At 32.3% G+C, this 19,973-nt stretch overlaps 1 protein-coding gene across 1 annotated transcript in view; it reads right to left on the bottom strand.

Annotated features, from left to right (window-relative positions):
- Positions 1-869: 869 nt before the first annotated feature.
- Positions 870-19,973, bottom strand: part of LOC133174506 (receptor-type tyrosine-protein phosphatase epsilon-like) — a 30,534-nt gene continuing 11,430 nt past the window's right edge. The window contains exons 8-26 of the mRNA XM_061309619.1: positions 17,934-18,034; positions 16,441-16,541; positions 16,291-16,346; positions 15,927-16,201; positions 14,595-14,682; positions 14,266-14,333; positions 13,978-14,014; positions 13,621-13,718; positions 13,096-13,224; positions 12,726-12,874; positions 6,495-6,630; positions 5,145-5,291; positions 4,610-4,703; positions 4,351-4,424; positions 3,448-3,582; positions 3,075-3,194; positions 2,708-2,856; positions 2,333-2,468; positions 870-959 (exon numbers count right to left, since the gene is read on the bottom strand). Of these exons, the coding sequence (XP_061165603.1) occupies positions 876-959; positions 2,333-2,468; positions 2,708-2,856; positions 3,075-3,194; positions 3,448-3,582; positions 4,351-4,424; positions 4,610-4,703; positions 5,145-5,291; positions 6,495-6,630; positions 12,726-12,874; positions 13,096-13,224; positions 13,621-13,718; positions 13,978-14,014; positions 14,266-14,333; positions 14,595-14,682; positions 15,927-16,201; positions 16,291-16,346; positions 16,441-16,541; positions 17,934-18,034 (2,177 nt within the window). The 3' untranslated portion in view covers positions 870-875. The remainder of the gene's footprint in view (positions 960-2,332; positions 2,469-2,707; positions 2,857-3,074; positions 3,195-3,447; positions 3,583-4,350; positions 4,425-4,609; positions 4,704-5,144; positions 5,292-6,494; positions 6,631-12,725; positions 12,875-13,095; positions 13,225-13,620; positions 13,719-13,977; positions 14,015-14,265; positions 14,334-14,594; positions 14,683-15,926; positions 16,202-16,290; positions 16,347-16,440; positions 16,542-17,933; positions 18,035-19,973) is intronic.

Raw genomic sequence — 19,973 nt, 5'->3', positions numbered from 1 at the left:
CAGTCCGTTTTATTTTGTTGTAACCACATTTATTATCCTTTTATTTCAGGGGAGTTGCATAACAAAACACAATCCTATTAAAATTAGGAATACATAAACGCGTGGACCTTTTATCTCGTCCACATTGGATAAGTTGAACAAATGATCGTATTGTGAATTATCTTGATCAGGAATTCATTGAAATATCGTTGATTTGCAGCTATGTATAGAATGATGAAATTGCTTCAATTGATTCCAATTTAAAGCGGGGGTATAAAAACGAAATATAACATCTTAAGCCAAAAATTAACTTAAGAGTAAACATTCAATTTTCCACGTTGATAGCATACTACAGGCTCCATGATATTTTCAGATTTTCAGGTCAGTTGTAAAACAATATATGGAACAAAATATATCTATATTTATTTACATTTTCAAAACGCTCATAATATACTGTACAAATAATTCAATTAAAGTAAGCCTTCTTGTGTAGGATAAACGATGTATCTCGATTATTTGCTGATAATTTTAATAAACACACCTTTGAATGTTTAGCCTTTCAAAACGTCCAATAATTGCTATTTGCACTTGTACTTGATTCCAATTGGTTAATTGATCCCATTGGTTAAGATGAATAGACATAATTGTAAAACTAAAATCATGAAAATATAAGTAATACATATGTTAACAAATAAATGACAAATATATAAACGGATATACATAATAATTGAAGTAGAAATTTTATGAAATATATTAAAAAAAAGATACAAACAACTAAATATCATAATAAAGTGGAATCTTGTGAAATGTTATTAAAGTGATTTGCAAAGAGGCAAATTTCGGTATTATTGTATCGTGACGTAACAGAACTTTCAGAAATCTGCCATTGTGATTCATCAGTTCAACTGATTACAGTACATGTTTTCCGTGGAACTCTGAATGTAGTCATAAACAGTTTTAACGACAAGACAATACTCATCCTGAAGAAAAAAAAATACATGATTTTACATTCCTACTAATAAATAATTCCTAACGAAAAAAAAGTAATCACATTCTAACTGACATCTTCAGGTATTCGACCCATAATAGCCTCAGATTTAATGAAATTAAATGCATAACAGATATGTATGGACTGGATACTAAGAATATCCATGCTTAATTTTTATGTTTTGGTATTAGTATGTAAGAACAAAACATGTCCTAATATATTACCTTGTCCTGTCTTTAAAGAGTTAACCCCTTTGCATTTATTAACAAAAAATATCAACTCTAACAAAATCTATCTGGTGAAAAAAATATTCTTCATTTTTTTTTTTTTTATTTATTCCTAATGATTAAATGGATCTTTCAACGACAGTTTTTATTGATAATCTAAGAATTAATATTTTATTTTTCAAGATTATTTGCTTGTCCCTATAGACCACATTGCACCCTTTAGTAGTTAATAACTGCTTAGGTAATTACATATTTTGAAAAAAAAAAATCCTGTTAAATCTTTTTCTTCTCTAAAATGCTTTGAAATAATATTGAGCATTTTATACTATATGGATATTTAAGGATAGATAGGTCCTAATATGCGTCAAATACCTTAAATAGAATATTCCTTAAATTTCAATTATTTTACTCTTATCTCAAGAAATCGACACCTTGCGGATAGATTTGGAGGTAGACGTTCAAAAGAATGAGCAAGAACTGGAAAGAGGTAGAAAGCATTGTTCAGGATAGAGGGACATGGAGGAATCTTGTAAGCTGCCTATGTCCCAAAAGGGGTAGCAGACATTAGTAATTAAGTGAAGTAAAGTAATTAAATACCTACTTAAAATCACGATGAGGTGGACAAAAGTCTAAGAAGTTACATGTATATATAATTCGATTCGGTTCTTAACATTCTGTTAATTATTTTCAAAACCTTTTTGTACGGAGACACTAAGAATTCGAAACTAGAGGAGGTTTGTCATACTTCCAGGAAAGAATAGCAGTTAATTGAAGACAGGATTTGCCATTTGAAAGAAAAAAAAGGAATACATGTAAGCTCATACGAGTGTACAAACACTAAAGGTAATCATCAACACTAATTGTCTTGCGCATCTTCGCCGTCGCATCTCCGCAATTAAGTTAGCTTTTTTTGCTTTCGCAACTTCGCACTCTCACAATTTCGCCTAAAGGCGAGAGTACGAAGGAGCGAGTGGTCCCAACAGAACATCATATTTTACAGTTTTATCTATGAACATATATTATCTTTTATACATATTTTGCTAATTTAGATTTTTAAGAGAGAATTTAGATTAGGAAGATTAAACTCTAATGATTTAATAATGATAAAAGAAACACTATATGAATTCAAATGACTTACAAGTTTAGAGCAAAACTCTGGTCTTCGAACTTGTAGCTGTCTGACGGCAGTAAAAGCATCAATTCTGTCTTCCATGTTTATTTGTTGTATCACGTTATAGACAGCACAGAAAACACCACACAGAGACGCTCCATCACTAATTAAAGAAAAATACATGTATAAGGGGAAAAAGATGTATTGCAACAACCAGCTAACTTTAATCCAATCATGTGAATATTACATATCCTGAACCAAAATTATTCAAGTAAAGTATGGTCAGACAGATTCCAATGCCGTGCATGATTGATTTTTAAATAACTATACATAAATATAGTTTGTTGATCAGTTCTTTCTCAATTGTCCATTAAAATGCTTAATTTTAACTGAAAACAAAACCTGCTGAAGATCGTAATAGGATTTTCTGTCTTCAGGTTTAAAGCCTCAGATACCAAACTTCTAAGTTGGAAAGTGTTTTGAGAGTTTTCGGATGTTTTAATGCAGATCTGTGGTTCTAAGATCGTAACTGAATGAGCTTCCTCTTCACTCTAAAATGAAATTCTTAGAAAATATTTTTGCTTTGATTGATCAAGCTTTTCAATCACGAATCGCTATTTTGTTAGAATTGTTTTGAATTTAAAAGCAAAGGAATTCCTGCATAAAACATTGATTTTGATACTGAATGTCAATTCCTAGATTTTTTGTTGTTACTTCATTTGCAAAATGTTTATGCATATACATAATGAATGCTCTAGCTTCTAATCACATTTTTCTGGAGGATGTGAATGGTGGTATTTCTGACGTCAGTTCCGGATTTAGACTGACAGTGAACGGTAAAAGGAGGGACTGATTTATAGGAAGAGGGACTTGGCAACCATGCTTTGCTCTGAAAATAGATACGGCTGAGAGTTGAGAAACATAAGCCAATGTATGATTAAAATTTTCAGAAATCATATCGTAAAGATAGTACAGATGTCTTGGATTTCAATACATTCAATCATTTACAAATATATATTGTACTGACAGGAATTTGTATAAAATTACAACATTTAATATATAGTTTTCAAATTAAACATTGTCTGATTAGAGCAATTCATAATCCTAAATATCGAAGTATGATACTTTGAGCATTTGCCTACCGATTCAATCTCATTAAGTGGGTCCATGCAGATGACAATGTCAGATTCATGATCATTGAGCAGGCGCAGGAAGTCAACAGCGTCCTCTGTCGATGGATATTGCGTCACTATGAATCCTCTACTGTTGACAAACGACTATTGAGAAATACATTAAATGTAGTTTAAAACTGATACTAAAGTTTACCCTTAGACACAATTAACAACTTCCAATTCTGTAATGTCTTTATTATGGTCGAGAGCAACAAAATCAAAATCCCATAGAATACCAAGTGTTTTCTAATTTGTTTTCAACCGGAATGATCTTGACCCATGAAATATTTAAATATGTCTCAATACCACAGCATCAAAGCTATAAAAAGAAATTATTATATTTTAAATACGGACGAATAAAGCAATTGCTTGAAAAGTAATGGGAAATTTTAATTATAAAAATTGAGTTTACGGTGCCTATGATCATAGATATATGGAGTGTGTTTAGAACATTAGAAACTTTAAAAAATACCCATATTGTGTCAATAATTTTATATGTTTTAATCCCTTATGAATATTGGATTGTCTTGTCTAGGTAAGTTGATGCTGTGCTTTTATTTTCAGCGAAAGGGATTAAAGAAGCGAGGTAAAAGTAAGATCTGAGAGGAAAATAAGACTGATCATAATAATGTTTATTCAAAATCTGTAAGTGACATAACTCATATTTATCATTGATACCAATATATGCTCAAGATACGCATGACGTAGAGTATTTAAAAATGATTAGTACGTTCAATAACCTATATTTTACATTAAAATGGAATATACGATTCTCTTCTCTTTTTCCATGAGTACAAGATTGTCGTTTATTATTTAGATATGATAAATGGAAATTAAATTTAATTCATTGACTTAGTTGTACAGTGGACTTACTGGTACACATATAGCATTGATAAAATTGCCTCGTCTCGGTACAATTGATGAAAGGTGGAGGCTATATTTGTCCACTGTTTGAAAAAAAGAAAATAACTGATAAAATTTCAAAGCTATACCAAAGGTGTCTGATATATATAATGAATATTTTAAAAAATACATCAACAGGAAGAAAAGAAATATTAACTTAATAAAAATGTAACTCTTCTAAACTGTATTCAAATGATATATACACAAATTAGACTACATGAACACGCACGTGGTAATATGGCATTGGAGTGTAAACCTCGCGAGCTCTGATTAGCTAACTTGTAGTCAGACTCTGTGTAGGCAGGGCGTATCTTCATCAGTAACTAGATGAATAAATACATAATGCATAACGAATAAGGATTTCAACATCAATTTCTTTCTCTTTTTTTTAATGCAATCTTTAGAACAGCTTACAATTGACATTGTACTTCCTTTTTTTCATACTCAGAAAATTAACAGAAAGGTCTTTCATTTTATGTTTATTTCTTTCAAAAAGCTGCTTAACATTCGTTCGCACACTTGCACACATTTGATATTCAATGTTCACCAAAGTTATTCTTCTTTACTTATTACCATCTTACAACAATGTATTTTCCTCCTTTAATCAATTTTTGTCAACACAAACCTTCTCTAAAATGAACTGATGGCAAATGCCAACCTTCAAACTTTAATTTATATTTGAAATAAACCTTTCTTCACTTATACATTTATAGACAAGAAATAAAAAAAAAATATCTTACGTACATCGTATCTCTATTTTTTACCTGAAAATCTTTTCGAAGCGCACTGTGGTTTACAGGTTTGTCAGATGCAATATTTTCCGCCATTTTAGTAAAGTCAGCAATCGTCATGGTATTCACCGGGGATTTGAATATTTCATTTAACGCAAGAAAAATGGTGATGTATTGTTCCTGCAAAACATATAAATAAACAAACAAACGTTATGGGTTTTTTTTAATATAAATCAATTGTATTGTTTAAGGTATCCGACCCATAATTAGGACCTAGTTTTTTAATCTTTAATATCCATCATGTAAAGTAGAAAAGGATTTACCAAGAGAAATTTTCAAAAATGTAATTACCTAAGCAGTAATTGATTGATGAAGATTGCATTCAGGTCTATGGGGACAAGCAAATTTTTGAAAATAAAAATTGAAATACTGAGAATATCGGTAAATGCTATGGTGGAAAGATGTATTGAATTATTAGGAATATAAAAAGGATTGAAAACTATTTTTTTAATGATTTTTTAAATTGATTTTTATTGATTAAAAACAAAGGGGGATAACTCTTCAAGGACAGGTCAAGGTCAAAAAATAGGACACCTTCCGCTCTTACATATTGATACTAAAACATGAAGATTATGTCTAAATATACTTAGTTTTCAGCCAATATAGATCCCTAATGCATTCAGATTCATTGAATCTGAGGCTATTATGGGTCGAATACCTTAAACTGTTAAAAGTGCCACGTTACGTATAATGAGAACCCCCCTACCACCCCTCTAAAAAGGAGATTTTGGAAGAAAAAAAAAAGAGTAATTGCATAGAAATGAGACAAACTGCTATTTCACTGCTTACATGTTCTGTTTGCTGATTGACCTTGTCTCCTCGATATCGCTTTAATATCATGACAATCGGACATAACCCATACAAGTACTTCTAGACTTTTTATGCATGTTTTAAGAGGTGCAATAACTGTATTGTTTTATCCTTTCCACCCATGTGCTTGCATTTTTTTTTCTTTATCTATTTATTGATTTATATTTCGCTTTAAATAATTTACCGAATTAGTTCGCGACTTTCCAATATACTAATTTGATTTGTTTGTTTGTATGTTTGTTTGATTTTTCTGTCGAATTATAGTGCAATACCAATTAGTCTAAGATATGCGGTTATATATATGTCAAAGAACATGGATTAAAAATATCTCCATTGTGTTCCGCATAGATGTCTAGTCTGGATTTCTTGAAAAAAAAGTATAAAATTTTCTTACTTTTTAATTTTAAGATCTGTATGAAAGTATGACATCAGAAGAACAGAAAAGATGACGACTCATTTGACTTTAATACAGAGAACTCAAGCTCTTTTTCAGTGTATTTAATCAGAACTTACGTAGGTTTGGACCATATTCATCCTGTTTTCTCTCATCTTCTTGACATATTCTGCTACGTTTACTTTTCCTGTCTTTCTTCCTATCTGGTTCAGGACGTCTAATGCTATATACGTCCCCGTTCTACCAATCCCCGCGCTAAAGAATAGATCATTATTTTATTATATGACTTAATATAATAGCAAATTAAAAAGTTCGGAATTACCACTAATTAAGGTACGAATTGTTTCAATATTACTATATTTCTTCTCCAATAAAAGTTCAAAATTTATAAGTCAGACCTAGACTTTTGGTTCAAAATTAAACTTCTTAGCACATGTATTTAAATTTCAGTATTTGTTGTATTGCAGATGTGTAGCGTTATGGTTTATATTTTAGTCTTTGACCGTGTCGCTACAGATCCTGTTCTGAAATATGATCTGTCAATCAGCTAACTTTTACTCTCTTATTCTATTCACCTTTTAACCAATCTGTATATTTTATCCACATCCCAACCCTTTATAGTCGTGTCTACAGACCAATAAACTCTTTTTTTTTTTTTTTTTTAATTTCTGCCATCCGACAAAAGACATACATCATGCAAATTTAAGCATCCTACATTCGAAGAGAGTATGATTGTTCGATAGTTTTCTGAAAGACGTCAAATTATTTCAATTCCAATTTTATAATATAAAAGAAGACATTAAATAAGGGTTTTTTTTTCATATACAAAACAAATGTTGGGAAATTCTTCTTTTCAAATTGATTTAATTGAGATATTTGATTAAAAAATCTGATGTTCAATTTGCACTTTCAACCCGACTGAAATTAACACGATAAAATCAACATCAGCAAATTTTATCATTCTGATGTAGTTAACAATGAGAAATCAACTTGCTTAATAAGTTAAACTTATTTATAAATATATTGCAGCTAAAAAGTCTATTTTTATTGTGAAAGTGAAATTGTTAATTATATTTCGAGTCCGGATCATTTAATTTAGTTCGGGTTAGGCTCGATTATTGCAATTTCTCTTCAAATCTTTTTTTCTGATTTGTTCTAATTCATGAAGTTACCGGGTGGGAGTAAATATAAAATTTAGAACACGATAGCTGTTGTCATGTTTTAATTTTGTATTTACTTCCAATTAGTAAATTTTAAGATGACACATGATACCTTTATAAAATATGATTGTAAGTTATTACTTTAATGTTTTTGTAACATTTTTTTCCACAGATTAAGAAAGTACATGTATTACAAAATTATTCAGACACGTAGCATCGGGGGATGGGGGGCTGCCCTTTTTTCCCATAGATAACTTTCTACTTTTGAAAATGTTCATTGAAAGGCTTGTGCCTCCCCAGCTTTTGTTGAAGCATAGTCAAATAAGGGTAGTAATGTATGAAAAAAAAATGATACTGAAAGAATCCCCCCCCCCCCCACGAAATAGAATTTTCAATTTTCGACATTGGACAAGTCCCCCCCCCCTTTTTTTGGTTGTCAGGTAAGCTGAAATTTGTTTCCTCTCGCTGCCCCCCCTTTCCCCCCTCTTCTGCCCACCCAAAAAGATGCTAACTCACTGTTATTTCATATTCATTCATTCACCCTTCACGGTAGCTCAGTCGGTAGAGCGCTCGCTCCGTGATCGGGAGGTCGTGAGTTCGAATCTCGGCCGCGACAGACCTAAGTCGATAAAAAATAGGTAGCAAATGTTCCTTCGCCATGTGCTCGGCACTTTGGAGTGAAAGTTGCGGGTCTTTCGGATGAGACCTTAAAAACCGAGGCCCCGTGTCACAGCAGGCGTTGGCACGATAAAGATCCCTCACTGCTCAATGGCCCTGAGTGCCGAGTAAAGGTCAAAATTTGAAGCCCTTCACCGGTATATGGTGACGTCTCTATATGAGTGAAAAATTCTCGAATGGGACGTTAAACAATATACAATCAATCATTCAATCATATTCATTCATATCAAGTAAAAAGGTTTTAGTGACTCTTCTTGACTAGCTTATTTGATACTTATTTTTGGCTTTAATTGACAACAAACTTGAAGCTCTCATATTTCATATTTGCAACAAAAACATTCTTTCTATTTTCTATAAAAAAAAAATCAAGCATATATCCATCCCACAACCGTATCGAAAAATGCGTACTGGCCAAAAATAAGAGATTCTGAACCTATGCGCGAGGTTCCAAGGGAGGATTTTCCTAAAATATTTGAAATGGATCGCAAGAGGAAGTTGTATTTTCAGTTGTTAAAATTACAATGCTCTGTTTTTAGTCTGTCTAATTTACTCAGATACGCCACAGATATAAGAAATTCATGAAAGAATTTTCCGGATTGCAATAGCCTTCAAACTTAAATTTGGCTCTGCTATATGGGCATTTCCATATTCTAGGTGTAAGAAAAAGGGAGAACTCAAGGTGACATAGAAAAAAAAGAGGGAAAGGAGAGAACAGTTTTACCTTAAGGAAATAACGTAGTTATCAACTTTTAATTTCTTATTCCCTGTATAATTTAAGAGTTTTAATAATTGAAGAACCTTTGCGCATTTTTTAATGCCTGGTAATGCTGTACACCTCCTCTGAATCAAATTTATAAAAATACCAGCTAACACTATATTTTTGTTAAATTTTCTTTTAAAAACTAAAAGAAAATCTGATTGTACTAATTGTATGAACTTAAGGTAGTCCGATCCTCAGGTTCTGAAAATCATCTTTTAAGTAATGGAAAATGCTCACAAAAGTGTCTCTGATTTCACATAGTAACGTGAATTTACCCATGGTATTTCTTCAAAGTTCATAATTATTGTTAATCATATTATATAGGAAAAATTATCGATTCTCAAATATATTTTCAGGAAATGCGAATAAAAATACCAGCTATGCATTTTCTAATTGAAAATTGATCAACAAATATAATTTAGGATAGAAAAATATAGATATCCAGGCATTTGGAGAAAATTGCATCTTTTTTTATGCTTATATTTTTTTAAATCTTCTCTTTTATCAATTATAATACAATATATAATGTAAAAAGCTTGTGCTATCATTGCTAGACATCACATATCACATCCAATTTCCTATTATGCTAATAAGCATTGGTATCCAATGCTAGACTAAGAAAAATTCCATTTCTCTAAAAATGAATTTATTTTTATTTTCTTTTATGGGGTACAAACGTCATTTTTTTACAAGACTGTTTCTGAGACTTCAAAGAACCTTGAATCATATTGAGATGCATAAAATGAAAATTGTTGCACAAAAAGATCTCAATTTTAAGCTTCATTTGAAGACTTTTAATAAAATAATAAATTAAAGAGTTATCCTTCCTGGGTGAAGATCGGATATCCTTAAATTAATAATATTTTTGGAAAATTTTCAGTAGAAAAAGTATATTGTAAAGTTTATGTGCATGTGCATTGCCTATGGCCTTTTAAATGCAAAAAAAAAAAAAAAAAAAATCTTTTGCATATATATTTTTTGTTCGCCTGACCACTGCATCGTGACCTGTCACCACTGTAGGATCGATTCCGATGTTCATTCTCATTTCTGTAGCACATTAAACATACATATTCATGATGTAGAGTATTTTTGGATTCACTGGTTTATTATTTTTTTTTTTTACGATATTGTCTTGCGAGTGCACTTCTGAACTTAAATTTAAACTGCTTTTATCAGCAGTAAATTATATAAATTATACTTTCTTATGCTATACATACATTCTAAACAAACTCGAAGTATTAAAGATGTAAATTACATTCTGAATATTCTTAAACATGCACAGATCCAGGAATTTTTGGCGGGAGGGGGGGGGTCACCCCAGTCCAAAAAAAACCCCCAACCCAGAAATTTCTTGACAACAAAAAAATACTAAAAGATAAAACAAAAAAACGTTATTTCCTTTCCCAAGTGTGAAGAACCTATATTTCATAGTGGTGGTGGTGGTGATGGGGGCGGTGTGTGTGTGTGTGTGTGGGGGGGGGGGGGGGGGGTTGTAGCCGTTACTCCTTAAGCTTCATTCGTATGACTTTTCATACCAACTTAACAGGGGTCCGCGTTTTCTGTAGGATGGGTGGGTCCAAGGTCACTTTAAGTTGCTTTAGGATATACATTTGATAACTCTGAAAATTCCAGGGAGGTATGCCCCCCTCCCCCCCCCCCTCCTCTAAATCTGCACATGTTAAAATATATGATATGAGAAAAAAAAGATTAAAATCGCAAGAAAATTCACACGAATTATATAAGACCGACAGTATCCGGTTTAATTAGAGGGAGGGGGGTAGGTTTTCCCCTCTAAAATTTTTCCTCTCGAAAAAATTGGCTCTAGAGTAGGATTTCTCTCGGAAAATAGGCTCTAGAGTAGGATTTCCCCTACGAAAAAATGACTCTAGAGTAGGATTTCCCCTACGGAAATCCCACACCAGATTCAACTTTCTGGGGAGGGGGGGGGGGGAATCCTACTCCATGTGGTAGTTATAGAGTGCGATTTCCCCCAGAGCCAATTTTCCCACAATAAAATATTATGGCTGTACTTATGCTATGAGGGGGAAGAGAGCGACACATTGTTACACGTGTCCCTTCTTCAAAATGGTGACCAGATGCTTTGATTGGTTGATTGTATGTAGTTTTACGTCCCGTCTGAGAATTTTTTACTGTTATAGAGACGTCACCAAATACCGGTGAAGGGCTTCAAATTTACACCTTTACTCGACACTCAGGGCTATTGAGCAGTGAGGGATCTGTATCGTGCCAACACCTGCCGTGACACGGGGCCTCAATTTTTAAGGTCTCATCCGAAGGACCCACAACTTTCACTTCAAAGTGCCGAGCCCCTGGCAAAGGAACATTTGCTATCTATTTTTTTTTTTATCGACTCGGGTCAGTCGCTGCCGAGATTCGAACTCACGGCCTTTTGATCAGGGAGCGAGCGCTTTACCGACTGAGCTACCGTGACGGCCATCCAGATATATTGAAACATACGAAGAATGAAAAATGGATTTTTTAAATCTCACTTTTCTCAGCAACTGTCCAACCATTTTTTAAAGCATTAAAATATTATTCTTGTTATGTATAATATAACGAGATAACTACTTACTCGATATAACTAGATAATTAAATCCTTTTCACGGGATAAATATTTGGTTATAAGGTTATAAGGAGATAACTATCTCGTTATAAAATAATTTATTTGTTCTAACGAGACAGTAACTCAAACAATTCTTTCGTTCATTGGATTCAAACAACATACAAGTAGTAAAAGGTATACATAAATTACTTTCTTTGAAAACAAACTGAATCTTTAAACTTTAGATAGAATTGATATACTACACATTAAAGATATGTGACAGATTCAAGTACCGCTGCGCCATTAGAGGTGTAAAGGCTTCGACCTGAGAAACTTTACATTTCTTTTGAAAACTTAATATTCGGGTTGAGACTCCATCATTGGAAAAAAATATGCTAAGAAAATTCTAACTACAATAAAACAGTATACAAGTCAAAAACATTCATTTTTCATTTAAAAGTTAGCGTGTCGTTTATCTTTTTTCACAAAAATATTGCAGTTGTAGTTTATATTGACTCCATAACGAGGGCGGAAATCCTACTCTGAGTACGAAAAAAGGAGGGGAAATTTGGCTCTGGTGTGAGATTTCCCCTGGGAGGGGGGATCCTACTCGAGGGTACAATTTCCGGGGGGGGGGGGGAGCTGGCTATGGGGGAAATCCTACTCTATAACACCGGTAAAATATCTCACCAGTAAAGATCTTTTAGAAATGAATATGCTAGATAAAAAAAATTAAAAGAATATCACACATTCACCCAGTCAAATAACAATGCATATGACGTCAAATTCCCGGTTTGGTGGAGGGCGTGGGTGGTGGCGATTTTTTTTTTTTATCATTAGAGGGTGCGACTGCAACGCTTAATGATATACTAGTGTGTATCATTAACTGCCAATTATGTAGATATTTGCTTGTTTCATTAAGCGTCGATGTTGCACTGCATTTGTGACGCTTAATGATACAATTCTATAATTAAGCGGCGATTTAGCATTAGCAGTTGAGAATGTCAGCTATTAATGCAATCATTTAAGGCATTAAGCGTTGCAATTGCAACGCTTAATGATATATGTATCATTAAGCGGCGTTTTATCATTAGAGGTTGCTACAATGCACATTCGTAGACACGATAGAAATGTAAATAATAATGATTTGGGTAGTGTATCTTTCATAACATTACATTAAAAAAATAACCTGCAGTGTACAACCGTTGGTGACTTCTTTTGATTGGTTCCTGTTCTGGTAACGTGGTCAAGGAAGCCGATAAGGCAGAGAGGCTCTGGGGTTCCATGGTCTGGCCAAGAGGTGTAATGGTACTGGGTCACCATACGGGATTTTCTGGTCTGAAAATACATAGTTAGTCTATAAGTAATCATATACATTGATTGCTTCAAATTTGAGTCATGATGAATACATATTGGTCGGACTGAAATTTTGAAATTAGAATTCCGGCCCTTACTTTTGAGAGAAAAAAAAAGAGAAGAGGGAAAGGAAATAAAGTAAAGCAATAAAACATTTGACAAGGCATTATTGTATTTCCTTATGTTGAAAAAAAAAATCTCACCTGTTTATGGCTTACAGACAGTCTTCTTACAACAAAGAATGCAAATGATTTTTCTTCAGTCATCTGTACAGACACAGTACCGTAGTTGATGTGTTTGTTTGGATTGGGCCAGTACTGAGCGCATTTTGGCTGATAATGAATTAAAAATATATGTATAACTCGAAAAAAGAAGGTATATGTGCGTTAAAAAAGATGTTGCCATTGGCCTGAGCGTTAAAAGTTTGCTGTGAAGATTTCTTTCATGTCAAATTGCATTTATTTTGATGGCATTACCAAGAAAACAGAGCCAATATAATCAATCCAAAAGATGCTATATTTAAATGGTTGAAATCGGTTCAACTATTTCAAAGAAGAAGCTGAAAATTTACAAGATAAAGGGACGACGCAGGGCAGATGATGCACGACGATCGTAGCAAGCAGAAAATTAAAGGTCGCATAAGAGATTCAAGTGACCCAGTTTAATAAAAAGAAATAGAACAAAACATTCTTTTTCACTTCATTGATTTCATATATTTGAAATTATACCTTATTTCCTTCTCTCAGGTTCGTCAGCATTACAATAACAGATACATTCTCTTGCCAAATCATCGTCCAAAAGTCACCAACAGTGTTTTGCTTTGGTCCTAGGAAGTACAGGACGAAAAAAGTTCATAATCTTAATCTTTGTATCTTCAATAAATTTCTTGTCGATTTTTTTTTTCTTCACATAATTAGGCTCAGTACTTTTTTTATGCATTGTACATTATATGTTAATTTTCGCAGATGATAGACAAGAAAGAAGAGTCCTTATAAAAATGATTAAAGAGAATATTATCCATATCATCAAATGCATCACACCTAATGCTATAATGATGTGATTATTGATATCAGGGAATAGTATACCTTGTGCGGCAATGTATTCTCTCTCCCTTTCTGCGCCCTAAAACATGCAATAATTTCCACTGTCATAAAAATCAAGAACTTTTGTTAAGAATGCATCATTTAACCTGTATTACCCCCATCCCCACCCATTACGAACTCATCCACACACTCAGTCCAATTCCCCTATCCCACATCAGTCCCCAAAAGGATCAAGGAGTTAAATGGATGCTGTATAAATTATAATCTGGTTAGGGGGAGAGGGGCGTAAAACACGTACAAACTTTGATTGTGGTGCATTTATGCGTTTACCTCTATATAGTTGGCGTTTATGTAGTCTGATCCTGGCTTTGTGCAAAGCATTACCCTTGAATGGTCATCTGGATTCCAGAAAAACAGATACAGTGAAAACAAAAGTTACAAAAATCTTCTAAATTCAGCCACACGTTTCAATATTAATGATAAGAGCTTCATGTTAAGCTCTGCAGATCAATATTACTTTATTTCACATAATAATTCTGTTGCTCTTGCTTACATTGTTAAAATATCTACGCACAAGAAATGAAACAAAGTGGGATCAATTAAAAAAAACGTACTTAGTGCGCAATGCATCTTTTGTTAATCATCTTTATTCTACTTACAGGGAAATGTAGTCTTAAATCTATTTTTGATAATATTTTCCTCTTTCTTCCCAGCATCACACTTGTGTTGCTCCCCATACGGTAATCCCTGAAAAGATTTGATCAAATATTACACTCGCTGCAAGATGTAAAAGAAATACTGTATACAGAGTTATTTGCATTTGTTATTTTCGCCCTTTCAAATTTGCACAAAAAATGAGCCGCTTTAAAATCGCCCATACAATGATCTGCTCAAGAGATTATGCTGTCTTTTTTTTTTTATTCGTCCCGTTTTAAAATCGCCCACTAGTAACAGAGCGAAAGTGGCTAAAATAAAACCTTCGCGAAAATTTCCCTGTATACAGTAGCTTTTTTTTTAAGGAATTATACTTTGAACACGTTTAAGGTATTAAATAGATATATCTCGAAAAACCTGTGTCATTAGTCATAAGTGTCATAACTTTTAAAGCGAAGTTCAACGAAGTTTCCTTCGTATAATATTAATGCATTCTACCCATTTTAAATGATGTTTTTGTCATTTCCTTTTGCATACTAAAAATAGTGTTACAGTGTTCATTAAACTCCTTTAGCCTGCGTTTAAATTGTCTCATAAAGTCATTTTTTCCACATAATTTTTATGACTAATTTTAAAACAAAATGCTAGAAATTTCGTAAAATGTGATTAATCCTTATGGCTCCGGATCGATATTCCAAACTTCTTGGACAATTTGGTCAAAATGAAGAAAATAATCCAAGATGTTTTAACGACCAAAAAATGAATAAAAGTATAATAATGTTACGATGTATGTTTATTGAGGATGATGTGTTAGTTGAGAGGGACTTTTATTTAAAATTAAGTAACTTCTCAAGTGATCTGATAAAATTTTGTTTGCACAATATGTAGATTTCAATCTTTATTTCTTCTGTTTGTACACTCCAATAGATGTCGTGCCCCTTTTTTACAAATAACTTTATAACTATAATAAATGAAAAGTAAATAAAATCAAAGTAAATCAAATACAACGCTTGAATTTCATTTCTCAATAAATCATATCAGTGCTCTTTGATGAATGAAGACTAATTTTGCATAGCTCATTGTTATGGTAAAAATATTTCCATGGATTATAATTTATTTTTACACATTCTGCAGTCACAAAGCATTTTACAAAATTAAGTAGACGTAAAAAAAAATTAAATAAATTAAACTGTGTTATGATTGATACATTCAATCTGTTTTTGCCAAACAAAAATTACTCTATCTTCGAAGATTAGTTTTTAGGAAAAGGAATTACAAAATTCATCCTGCGAATTTTCCCCTCATTTTATGCATGTATGTTTTTTCCTGCAACTTACAAAGTATTCTTTTTGAAATCCGTCATCATCATTCTTCCTCTTTTCAGCAATCACGGACTCTAACTGATTTAATGGAATGTCAGGAACAGTCGTTTCATTCATATATAGGTCTCCATAAGGGTTATCTGAGTGTTTTAATTCATCATCATCGACATCAACTTCGCTACTTTTCTTGGGGACAATGACTGGTTTTTCAATTTCAATATTTACGTAATTTTCCCCTGGTTTTGGTGAATCAATGCTGCTAAAATGTGTTTGAAATTTCTGGGTTGTGTCTACAATCAATAAAAATGAGCAAATTTTATTGTTTAAAGAACCCTCTTGTTCTTGAAGCACACGAAACGTATCACCAGCTTTTACTTACATAAAGGGTTATTATTGGCTTTTCTAGCATCACTATCACTTTTCTCGGATCTTAACCTATATAATTAAATGTAGAAGATACATGACATCTTTAATAGTACCTAGAAATTGCAAATATTGTATTTGAAATGTGAAAAACAGAGCAGATTACCGTTTAACAACCACTACCACTATTATAACCACCAAAATAGCAATCAAACTTCCGGATATGCTTCCAGCAATCAGAGGAATGGAACTTTCTTCCTGGGTTTGCTGTGAAAAATACAAAGACGTTTTATGTTTAAAACATTAAAAACAGCTATAAAGAGCCGCCATAAGGTTTGCTAAATAATATGATATTTTATGTTTGAACAATTTTGTGTTCCTACGAAACTGACTTGTGTATAAACAAAATTAAACATACAAATCAAGTATATGTGCAGTATTTGTCAAAATGATGATATCTAGATTCTAAACAAACTAAATAGTTAATCTTCAGGTAGTGACATTTATCATGTAATCTGTGTATTGAGAGTTAACACGTATTGCGTAGATATCAAAATGTTTACAATGTATACATGTATAATGATAGTGGTGATCTTTGGGTTTAGAAAATACTTATTCCAAAATTTATTACATTTTTCCCCCGGCATTTTAATTAATTTACTGTAAATGTGTTCACCTTAAATAGGCCTTTATATGAGTTATTTTCAGTATTTTTTTTTTTATTCCTATAGCAACATTTCTACTTAATTATAAAGACCCCCCCCCCCCCTCAAAAAAAAACAGAGAATTCAAACACTTTCCTCAATAAATGTCAACGCAGTCACATATACGCGGCCATTTAAATAGCAAACAGTTCTCCCTATTTAGCAAGGGTATTTGGACTTAGAAATCTTTAGACCTTGTTGAAAATTTAAGTAAGTAAACTTTAATTTTTTAGGTAGAGTGGGTCTTCGTATCAAATTTCTGAAAGGGTAATCTCAGTTTTTGTGAAAATTGAGTGTGTTGCAATTTTTTTTGTGTTAATCAGATTCAATATCGCTGATACTGTATTAATGCATTATCAAGTTTGTATGCAGATGGCAATTTACATTTCCTAACTTAAACAAAAAGTGGAAATTCTGAGAAATAAATTTTGACGTCTTTATCTGTCGTTCTGAAGGCATATGGCTCAGCTTATCCTCCCAGTTTCTTATTGGGATAAATATATGAAATATGAAAAATATTTTAACTGGATATGAGCAGGAAGTATGGATATACCGAACAATAATCAAGCTAAAACTTCAATCGGGCGATTTTGTATAAAGATATGTTGATATTCAGATAAGGATTTAAGTACCTGACTTTTACAACAGCTTTAAAAGCTTCTTATTTGTTAATTGAAATGCATTGATCCTTAAATTTTAGATTTCTTTACCTTTTTTACGTTTAAATCAATACAGCGTGTCTGAATTGCAAAAATAAAATCTTGCACATTGACAAATAAGATCATATATACGTTTTTTTATTATAGTTATTAAAGAAGTCAGTTCGTTGAATTCATTTGGTCTTCGACATTATGTAGACTTATTTGGCAATTTAGTAACGAAACATATACATGTATTTTTGTCTGTAAGCAGAATGGGGGAAAATGTTTAGTGATAACTCTATGAAGTACTGTACCTCTAGTTCACAGGTGCCATCAATAGGACTACATGTGTTATTAAGACATTCTTTTCTGCATTCTTCTGCACAGTTGTATCCATATTTGTTGTTTCTACACACTTCAAGAAAAAAAGAACAATGTAAAAGAAATGCACGAGAAATATGATACAAGGGAAATTGGTTTGTTCTTTTGATATATAAGATATTCGTATAGAATTCTTAAAAGTTAACACAATCACAGTATTCGTAAGTCTTTTATACTACTACTGAATCATAACCAAAAATCAGGTAGCGCTATCTTTGGATATATATATATATATATAGATATATATATATATATATATATATATATATATATATATATATATATATATATATATATATATATATATATATATATATATATATATATATATATATAATTTTAGTAGAGTTTGTGTTAGTCGGTTATATCAATTTCCGAGGAAGAGGAAAAACAATCTGATATGAAAGTTTTTTTTTTATGCTTCAGAAACTCATTTCTGAAGATTTACCATTCATTAAAAATGTAACATCATTAATTTTATGCATGTAACTTAAGAGAGAAAAAATGGGTTTACCACAAACTTATACTTTATTAAACTTTATAAAAAACTTACAGTTTATAAAAAAAAAATACCCCCCCCCCCCTCTCATCCCTCATTACCTAATGATGTAAAGAGCAAGAGCCACGAACCATCAAAAATGGCCCTGTCTCAAAAATTAACGGGTTTTTGTCAATTGATAGTGAAGACCTTTAGCTTTGCTTTGTCGTTTTTCTTTTTTCGATATCGATTATATTTTTTGAAAATGAGAGTTTGAAGTAGGGTGGTGTTTTAAAAGGAAAATGCTAGTAGAACGTCATTTTCTGTAACATAACGTCGTAGGGCGGAAAAATTACCTTGATCGATTTTACATGTATGAATATGTGACTTTGAATAAAAACTAGTATTGATAATATAATAACCACGTGTTTAACTGAATGAATTTTATAGATACATGTAGTAAAACTAGCGGTACTGTGAGCACTGAGCTCACAAAATGATACCCCGCCTATCATATGTTTATAATGGCAAAGTCCATGTTTTGCTACGGGAGACCCGAAATATGTGTCTGATCAAAAGTGAAATAGCAGGTCACAATGGCACTATGTAACAAAGATTCTGCGAAAGAATCATTAAATTTTATGGAGTGGTATAGGAGGAGTAGCGGATAAGAGATGTGTACCCCAAAGCGCAATGGACGGACGTACAGACGGACGGACGGACACCCCCATCACTGTATATCCCCACTTTTCAAACGGGAGTATAATAATCTGTGTTACTGTCTTGGAATATTTTCATCCTATCTGGTTCCTATGATAATATTAAAAAGGAACATTCTATTTATATCCCTTCAACACATTTTTAAGCGATGCTTAACAATATACAACATGCTTCAAATGCTGATAGTCTGTCTAACTTTGTTTTCCGGATATTTCCCTACAGGCCTTCCGATATTAAGCTGATCTTTGGCATGTGCGTCCAGGCTCGTAGTATCGTTTTTCAAAGTTGGGAAGGGGGCAGTCAGGAAAAAATAATTGACAATATACCTGAAATGATCTTGAAACGAATGTTTCTAAACTGAAGAGCTAATTCTATAACTGGATAGAAGTTTAATTGCAAAAAAATTTTTTTTTAAACTGAAAGAGACTTTCAATGCGAAATTCTTAGATCTCGATATTGAGAGTATTTTGACATGTAAAAGATCTAAATTATTTGGAAAAGAGGAGGGAAAAAAAAGTTGGAAGGACTTGTTTCTAATCCATTTATTCATTTGTAACAATAATTTGAACATTGTTTTCGATACAGAAACAAGGAAAATTTTTAGATTAATTGGAAAGGGATTTTGCAATTTATCAGAATGGTTTAATAAGTAAACAGAACTGATCAAAACTTTCTAGTCCTAAATGTAAGTTTCTTTGGAGTAATATGGAATACAGTAGAGTAAACTTCAAAAAAAACATTCTTAAGAAAAATAAATTTGTTAAAAAATCACTTG

The sequence above is a fragment of the Saccostrea echinata genome, unplaced genomic scaffold (genome assembly GCF_033153115.1).
Source record: "Saccostrea echinata isolate AGI-Se365-2 ecotype Australia unplaced genomic scaffold, CSIRO_AGI_Sech_v1 ptg000058l, whole genome shotgun sequence".
Taxonomy (NCBI): domain Eukaryota; kingdom Metazoa; phylum Mollusca; class Bivalvia; order Ostreida; family Ostreidae; genus Saccostrea; species Saccostrea echinata.
The sequence above is the reverse complement of the archived record's forward strand: the minus strand, read 5'-3'. Positions and strand labels throughout refer to the sequence as shown.